We start from the raw sequence: 7,993 nt of genomic DNA, 5'->3' as shown, positions 1-7,993 counted from the left end.
TTCTATCTTTTATAGTCTCCGAGAAAATCAATAAAACGTGAATTACAGCCAAATAGAACTTGCAGCATCTTTTGGATTTATTCTATCTATTATAGTTGAATTTGTGATTGAGAAATTTGCAAATGTTAAAAATTGCTATATTTTCAGGTTTGCAATGGAGAAACACTTCGTGCAAGGAACCCACCGCAATTCGAAAAGAATCCTCAATACTCGAACTCGTACATTCCAGCGGGAATGCAGATCATCGCCCATCTCACCGAGCTGATGAAGTACGAGCTGCGGCCGACGAAACCTGGCACTTCGGGGACGTCGACCACCACGTCTAGACCGACCCCACCGCACAGACCAGGCCTCTACGCCCCAGAATCTCCGCTAGGAATGAACGCGTATTTCGCGTTGAAGCGAAGCGATCCAAGCGCATTGTAAGACATTAAATTTATCAATAAACTCAATGATTTTTGCGTTGTTTCAGCGATTTGAAATCGTTGGATCTGCTGGAGCTGATGAAACGTCTGGAGCCCGGATTCAGGATTTCGGACGTCGATGATCTGCAGCTGCTGGGATCCGGTCCGTACGCCCTCAACAACCTGGTGAACGGCCTCAACGGTGAAGACGGCGAGCAGGACGAAGACGTGCGAGTCATCAAGTTCGTGAATCAGTACGACGACACACACATCGACGACGATTTCCTCAGGCAGAAGAAGCAACCGCCGACACGAGCGTACGTCACGTTGCTTTCGCTCTACGACCTCCTCAACAAGGAGTCCAAAAAGATAAGCCTCAACAAATTCAACGTGAGTCTTTGTTCAACAACATCTTAATACTTGAGTAAACATCTTAAACCAGTTATTTCCAATACGTTAACTTCTCTTTTTGGTAATAAATATCTTATTTATTATCTTGTTATTTTCAATACGAATCGTTTCAGGGCTTAAGATCTCTTCTTTTGAAAAATCACAACTTAATACTTTCACATCATGGCTTAAGTTCTCCTCTTTTTGTACAAACTAACACTAAAATGATCACTTGTTTTCAGGGCTTCTCCAACAGAGTGCTGAAGGATCTCATTGAAGTTTCCAGTGGAACTGCAGCCTTCCAATTGGAACACGTCCTGCGGAAGATCGTTGACAACAGGAACACCAACGACCAGATGATCATCAGCAAGATCAACGCGATCTTGAGCGAAATGGAGAAGACGGACAGTTACATGAGCATGGCTTTAATGTACGTCCCACCGCTCCCATACGAAGCCTGAGCATCGATGAAACCTCTCTGTAAATTGCAATTACTACTACTTATAATTAAATACACTTAATATTATTAGTTTTATTCATTGAAAACCTAACGTAATCAAATAAGAAAGAAATAAAGTGTAATATTAAAGTATTAAATATATTATATTTAAAAAATAAAAAGAAGAAAGGAAACAATCACATTTTACACATATTTTCATGTATATATAAAAAGAAAAGAGGAAACAAAGAATATGCATACTTTGGAATTGGTAATTTTTCTTCTACGTCGGGAATGAAAACTAAAATTTGTTCCCAAAAAAATATATATATATGAGTAAGATTTCCTAGCTTTTTTGGACCTAGTCTTCACGTATATATGTAAATATATAAATTAGTTTGTATACAGTCCCAAGAAAATCGATGCACGGTTTGAACAAAATTTCTCACTTCTAAAAACGAAATTACAAAACAAACCGAGTTTGCACGACCTAATTTTCATCATGCTAGATAAAAATAAAAAAAAAAACATGTTTATTTTTATTAAAAACTGAATAGAAATAATTGTGTGTAAATCGTCAAAAGTAATAAATACAAAATTGGATGCTGGCTGCGTCGCAAAACGTTCAATTAATTGCACTTGAATAATTTTATTGTTTCTTTGCTTTGTTCAACTAGTCGAAGAAAAACAAAAATATCCACTTCCACACAGTCTTTTCTTCATCATCATCATCATCTTCTTCACTTAATTTTTTAGTTCGCACAATTTTGTATTTACTTCACAAGAAAAAAAAAATATAAACGAAGTCGTTACTATTTTCTTCACCGTTTCGAATTTTCCCTACTTACATCTAAAGAACGTACTGTTGCTGCTGCTGCTGCTGCTTACTTACAAACAACAATATCAAAAAAAAAAATTATATTATACAACTCAATTGGAAACTAATCTTTGCTGGCCTTGCCGGTAGCCGTCTTCTTGCTCAATCGCTTGTGGTAGCTCTGCGCGAACGAGTTCACTATCGAGACCACAAAGTACAGGATCATCGCGAAGACGAAGAGCTCGAAGACGGAGCTGAGGACGGATCCGCCACCGCCGGCGGCGGCTGCAGAAGCTTCAGCCGCCGCGCCTTTCGAATGAAGTTTAGTCTTTTGGCCGTTGAGGAAGGTGCGGAACGGAACCTCCAGATGACCGCCGATCATCGGAATCACAGTTAACCAAGAGAGTGCGCTGTTGATGAGCGTCTCGTTGAAGGCGATGATCACGAACATCTTCTGGATGTGCATCTTGATTACAGCTTTACCGATTAGCGTAGCACCGAAGAACGTCCAGAACGGAACCAGGAAATGCCCGCACGTGATTCCGGCCAAATCGAAGAGCGGGTTGGGAATCTGTTAGTGTTAGAAGAAGTTGAATTTTTTGATGTTTAAATTTACGTTTAAAACTTACGCTGGCGCAGGCTAGGATGCCCATGAAGCCGACTTTCTGGACGATGTGCTCGACGAACAACTTTCCCTTATCGAGTAGCGTCAACTCTTCGCGTTTCTTCTTTTGAAGCTCCTCGAATTCGGCCAGATCGTCATCATCGTCGTCCGGTTCCAAGCTACAATAATAGCTTAATATGAGCGAGTTTCAATTAATTTAGAATGATCTTACCCAGAGAGTCTGGCCGCTCTGGCCATGAAATAAGGAGGAAGCTCTCCTAGAGCGGTGCCGGCGCCCCAGCACATCGCCTCCAAACGTACCTTGGACATGATTCCCAAGATCGTGACAACGGCGCCTTTGGTAACATCAACAGGGCAAATAATTCTGTAATAATTTATATAATCAATTATATTGCATTGCAATATATAGAAAGAAAGAAATAAAGAAACTGCACTCACTCATCGGGATAGGGTGGTTCTGGGAAATCCAGACTTCCGCACTCGTACGCAGCCATGGTGACTTTAGCAATATGCGGCCCCAGATAGAGAAGGAACGTGTGCAACCCCGTGCCTAGGCCGACAGAAGATAGGATTCCCAAACCCGCCCAATACGAGCACCACAGCAGCTGCTTGTAGATGGAACTCATGTAGATCTGATGCGGTCCTGCCATATTCAGACCGGTGGTTACGGCGATAATAAGCGATATCACGAGAACGACGAATTTCTTGTAATTGAATAACCTGCAATGGATGGAAAACGAAGAGTTTTACTTCTACCTCAAATGAATCAAATCACACTCACTTCTTTCCATAAGTCCCTAACAACACCATCAATTCTTTGGCAAAGTACTCCAGCGTGGTGAAGGGTCTCTTCCACAGCACCAGACTCTCCCTGTCGCGTTTCTCCTTCTTCTTGTCCGACGGTTTCAACGCCGTCGCCTGGGACGCCGAAGCGCTCCCATTGAGCTGCACATTTTTCCTGCTCGACATCTTATGTCCCAAACGTTGCAACTAAAAACAAAAACAACATTAACTTCTTCTTCGAAAAACATTCAACAACAAGCTATAAATGCAACAAAAAAACAACAACTACACAAAACATAATAAATAAGCGATTACTGATAATAAAAAGCAATCAATACATAAAAATAATTGCATTATTGTTGTCAAATTTACATTGAAATATACGTTGCATTCACTTACAAGAGAGTGCATGTTAATGACCAGCGATTCCATCGTGGTTTTTCGGCAAACTGAGAGAGGAGAAAGGTTCTGCACGAAGAGAAACCAAGCGTGTTTTTTTTTTTTTGGGAGAAAGTGGAAATTCGTCGGGGGAAAAACGAAGATGAAAGAAGTTAAGATTTCTAAGTTTTCCCGGCCACTTTCTCATCCACTCTTCAAAAACCAATCAGTAATAGGTTTAATTTGCATAGAGGATTTAATAGTTTCCTCGAGAGGTTGCAATTGCGTGCAATCATTTCGAAAGCAAGAAATTATACTCAGTTTTCTTTTACTGCCACTGCAATTTGCTGCCGTTATAGAGTAGAAAATTGCTCATTAAAACTTAAATAAATTAGAGATTTCCTAATTCAGTATATTTTAAGTCTAACGCATATTTAGACTTTAGATGCCAAAGATTGAACGAAAAACAGTGATTAGGGGAAAACGCAAACGCGATAAGATAAAGGAATTTAGTGCAATTCGCTCGTCTTTAAGTCTACGACCTATTGTTCGAACTAAATCAACAAGTTTACAAACATTACACAAATCAAGCAAATTTCGAATAATTACTAAGTTAAGAAGCATCTAGCAATTGTAAGAGTACAAAGTCTAAATACAAAATTATGTGTAAAAATTTGTAAATTGTTAAAGTTGAATGCGAAAAATTATGATAATTACAAAACTATAGTTGTGTATTATCTCAATGCTAGTTAGACATTGGATGCTACGAGGATTAATTTTATATTTAGGTCAAGAACAAAAGGAAATGGAAAAATCACGTGAGTCTAATTTTATCACGTGCGAATGAAATGCGACAGCGCCAAGTGCGATGAAAAATATACAAAAAAAAAAAAAGAATAACGCTAAGGCAAAACAATTGTGGAAAATCAACGTAAAGCAAAACCAAAAAAAGAACGTAAAGCGAAACTGAAAACAAAACAAAAAAAACAGATAGGTTCATACCAGTTCGAGCTTAGTGCCGGCAGTCTTGAGGCCGCGCTTCTTGCACTCGACCTGCAGCTGCTGCCTGGTGAGCATCGACAGGTCGTCGCCGACGCCGCACCTGCCGCCCCCCGTCGGCGTCGCGACGCCACCGCCCCTCAACTCAGACGCCGCTCTCTGCGACGTCCTCGAGCGTACCTTTTTGCCGGCCATATATCGCACGCGCACACAAAAGTTTCAAAATGAAAAACAAAATAAACAACCCAAAAACAAAAACAAAATCAGAACAGAAGCGCTGCAATTTCCGTACGAAAGAACGAAACAAAACAAAACAAAAAAAATGCTGACGAAATGATGAAATTGAAAACCAAAAGTATAATTACTTCAAAAAAAAAATTAATAAAATAAAGCGCTCGATTGACAGGATGACAAGAATTGCACGCGTGTACAAATGAGTAGTGTAAGTGTGCAGCGAAAACAAACAAAGAAATGTAATATAAATTTTATGAATTAATGAATTAAAGCCTAGTTGGTTATTAAGCTGAACATAACCTATGAAACTCTGTACCCCCACAGCCGAGCTATACTAAAGCCACAATGATGATGGATAGGTGTGATATCGCTTTAATTATGATGCGACTACTTACTTTGTTATCACTAAATTATATTTATATAACTACGAACAAAAAAAAAACTACTATCACAACTGTAGCATAATACACAATGACTAATGTTATTGACGCACACCGACCGCTGCTGCCACTGACAGCTGTCACCGAATGTCACACTCGGCAGTAGTGCCAAAGCAATATTTCGATTCGTTTGACCTACTCAATCTTATGCAACCTTATTAGCAAATGTATGCAACTCAATTTGCATCTCTTTAAAAAAATGAATAAAATTCAGATTAACTCAAGAAAATTCGTAAATCTATTTTGAGCTATATTGTAATTGAATAATTTGGGTAGAAATCATTTAAAAAAATATAAAGATAAACAATAAAATAAATCCAGTTTCATTTCGAACTACTTAAACGTCAGGTACTTTGAACTACTTAACCTATAATAATAAAAAAACAAATGAAATAAAAACAATAGATTAGTTAAGTGGATATGTGATCATAGTGTGCACGATGGCAGAGACTGCAGCTAATTATTACTTAACGTCGGAGACGAACCCTTCGATATTCGAGATCATAGCGCAGAAATCGCTGAACGTGACCCTCGAACCCGCGCTAAGAAAGGTCGCCGAGTTCCTTGCCGCCTCCAGCCCAAACCGCTTCGGATGGCTGAATAAGTATTACGATGAGACTTTCATGGCTTTGAATGGTTTATTGCAATACCATTACTTGAAGAACCATAGTAAGTCATCAATTGATCATTAACTAAAGTTAATAATCTAAATCTACAATAAACTTAGCATTACAGATACACAATTATTATAGTATAAAAATTAACATTTTGCAGGCGCTTCATTTGCCGAGTATTTTTACGGATTGAAGCGGATACGTTTAGACGATTACGAGATTACGAAATGCGAAAAGATAATGTCTTGGAGCATCTTGGTGATTCTGCCTTATCTGAAGAGCAAATTGGAGGAGAAACTTCAGGATTACAGATTGGGCATCGCGGAACAATCCATACCGAACAACGTATATTTAATCAATCAATTAATCATAATTTGTTTCAACATTAATTCTTTTTTTTTAAAGAATTTCAAGGGTAAATTGATTAGAACGTTGATCTTGGCGCATTCGGGTTACGAGGCGACTTGGGGCTCCTGGGTTCTCATCAACTACCTGAGGTACATGTCTAACATAGAGGAATCTCAGTTACCTGCGCTCAAGTTGCTGCAGCTCAAACTGATCTACTCGGACGTCGAGAACGATTTCCACTCCTTCTGGTCGTCACTCCTCAAAGGTCAGATGAGCTTTTCCGAGTTGAGCGTCGGTTTAGCGCAGAACGCCGTCCGAAGCACTCTGGAGATTTCGGCTTTCTTCGTGCAATTCCTGCAGGCTTGGAACAAGGAGAAGGCCAACTTCAGCATAACCGCATTACCATCGATTCCTCCACCAGAAGTAAACAACAAATCATTAACTTAAAAAAACATACATATTTAATACGAATTCGAATAATTTCAGTTGGATAGCAAAGCGAAAAATTATAAAGAGAAATGCCCAATCTGTTTACAAACCTGGAAAGTACCTACTGTTCTTCCAGTCTCCGGGTGAATATTCAAATCATATATACTGAGAATATAAATAGATAAATGTTGATAATTTTAAATTTTCAGGTACGTCTTTTGCTTCAGCTGCATTATAAATCACCTGAGAGAAAACGGGACGTGTCCTGTCACAAATTACCCTGCAAAAGCTAAAGATGTCATACGGTTGTATTAATTCCTTTTTAATTTTTTAATTATTTCATCATTCGGTCTAAGGATTTGTACATTTTATATACAAGTGGTGTGATTCATTTTTTTTTAAGTAAATTTGTAAATAAAAAGAGAAATGTTGTTTATTAAAAATCTAATATATTCATTTTTATTCAATCTATATTTTGTTGTCGAAACACAATTATATATAAAAATATCACTGAAACTAAAAAAAAAGAGATAAAAAATAAATAAATGTTAGCAAGGGTTGATAAATTCGTGCATAATAAATTGATTATAAGAATTAATAAATTCATGCAAAATTAGTGAATTTAAAAATAATAATGGGTGGAGCTTGAATGAAAAAGGGGGCGTGGTTGTGAAAGCAACGAATGGTGTGCGTTTACACATGCATTTGAAACTCGTTCAAAAAAAAATGGGTGGAGCTGGAATGAAAAAGGGGGCGTGGTTGTGAAAGCAACGAAAGGTATGCGTTTACACATGCATTTGAAACTCATTCAAAAAAACAATGGGTGGAGCTGGAATGAAAATGGGGCGTGGTCGTAAAAGCAACGAATGGTGTGCGTTTATACATGCATTTGAAACTCATAAAAAAAAATGGGTGGAGCTGGAATGAAAAAGGGGGCGTGGTCGTGAAAGCAACGAACGGTGTGCGTTTACACATGCATTTGAAACTCATTAAAAAAGGTGATTGGAAATTCGATTTGGTCCATGCAAAATGCAACACAGATCATATCCAGTTAGTGAAACAACGTCCACACAAAGTTAGTTAATTAGAAAAG

General features: G+C 38.4%; 3 protein-coding genes across 4 annotated transcripts; 2 read left to right on the top strand and 1 right to left on the bottom strand.

Moving 5' to 3' along the window:
• Positions 1–147: 147 nt before the first annotated feature.
• Positions 148–1,274, top strand: LOC108558848 (the record flags this gene model as incomplete). The annotated part of the gene is made up of 3 exons (XM_017915878.1): positions 148–422; positions 473–794; positions 1,037–1,274. Coding segments are annotated over 3 exons (816 nt in total), but the record flags the coding sequence as incomplete, so codon positions are not given.
• A 691-nt stretch (positions 1,275–1,965) lies between these two features.
• Positions 1,966–5,592, bottom strand: LOC108558850 (vacuole membrane protein 1). 2 transcript variants are annotated; one of them, XM_017915880.1, is made up of 6 exons: positions 4,839–5,592; positions 3,457–3,665; positions 3,114–3,395; positions 2,887–3,039; positions 2,680–2,833; positions 1,966–2,621 (listed from the first exon to the last, which is right to left on the bottom strand). In XM_017915880.1, exons 1-6 carry the CDS (start codon positions 5,028–5,030, stop codon positions 2,175–2,177), a joined length of 1,437 nt encoding a protein of 478 aa, XP_017771369.1. In that variant the 5' UTR covers positions 5,031–5,592; the 3' UTR covers positions 1,966–2,174. The 2 variants fall into 2 exon arrangements, with proteins under 2 accessions (XP_017771369.1, XP_017771371.1); XM_017915882.1 differs by having other exon boundaries at positions 5,465–5,592.
• Positions 5,593–5,859: 267 nt separating this feature from the next.
• Positions 5,860–7,270, top strand: LOC108558849 (peroxisome assembly protein 12). The gene is made up of 5 exons (XM_017915879.1): positions 5,860–6,178; positions 6,284–6,468; positions 6,529–6,894; positions 6,958–7,043; positions 7,110–7,270. The coding sequence occupies exons 1-5, from the start codon at positions 5,950–5,952 to the stop codon at positions 7,213–7,215; spliced, it is 972 nt and encodes a 323-aa protein (XP_017771368.1). The 5' UTR covers positions 5,860–5,949; the 3' UTR covers positions 7,216–7,270.
• Positions 7,271–7,993: the final 723 nt, after the last annotated feature.

Source organism: Nicrophorus vespilloides, unplaced genomic scaffold (genome assembly GCF_001412225.1).
Source record: "Nicrophorus vespilloides isolate i.1.1-1 unplaced genomic scaffold, Nicve_v1.0, whole genome shotgun sequence".
In the NCBI taxonomy this organism is placed as follows: Eukaryota; Metazoa; Arthropoda; class Insecta; order Coleoptera; family Silphidae; genus Nicrophorus; species Nicrophorus vespilloides.
This window is presented reverse-complemented; position numbering and strand designations above follow the sequence as displayed.

Excerpts from the sequence above, each read along its gene's own strand:
- LOC108558850 (XM_017915880.1), bottom strand. The coding sequence starts at position 5,030 with ATGGCCGGCAAAAAGGTACGCTCGAGGACGTCGCAGAGAGCGGCGTCT. Across the intron at positions 3,666-4,838 it reads CCGGCACTAAGCTCGAACTG|TTGCAACGTTTGGGACATAA; the intron begins GTATGAACCTAT and ends TTTTGTTTTTAG. Across the intron at positions 3,040-3,113 it reads GAACCACCCTATCCCGATGA|AATTATTTGCCCTGTTGATG; the intron begins GTGAGTGCAGTT and ends AAATTATTACAG.
- LOC108558849 (XM_017915879.1), top strand. The coding sequence starts at position 5,950 with ATGGCAGAGACTGCAGCTAATTATTACTTAACGTCGGAGACGAACCCT. Across the intron at positions 6,469-6,528 it reads AACAATCCATACCGAACAAC|AATTTCAAGGGTAAATTGAT; the intron begins GTATATTTAATC and ends TTTTTTTTAAAG. Across the intron at positions 7,044-7,109 it reads ACTGTTCTTCCAGTCTCCGG|GTACGTCTTTTGCTTCAGCT; the intron begins GTGAATATTCAA and ends TTAAATTTTCAG.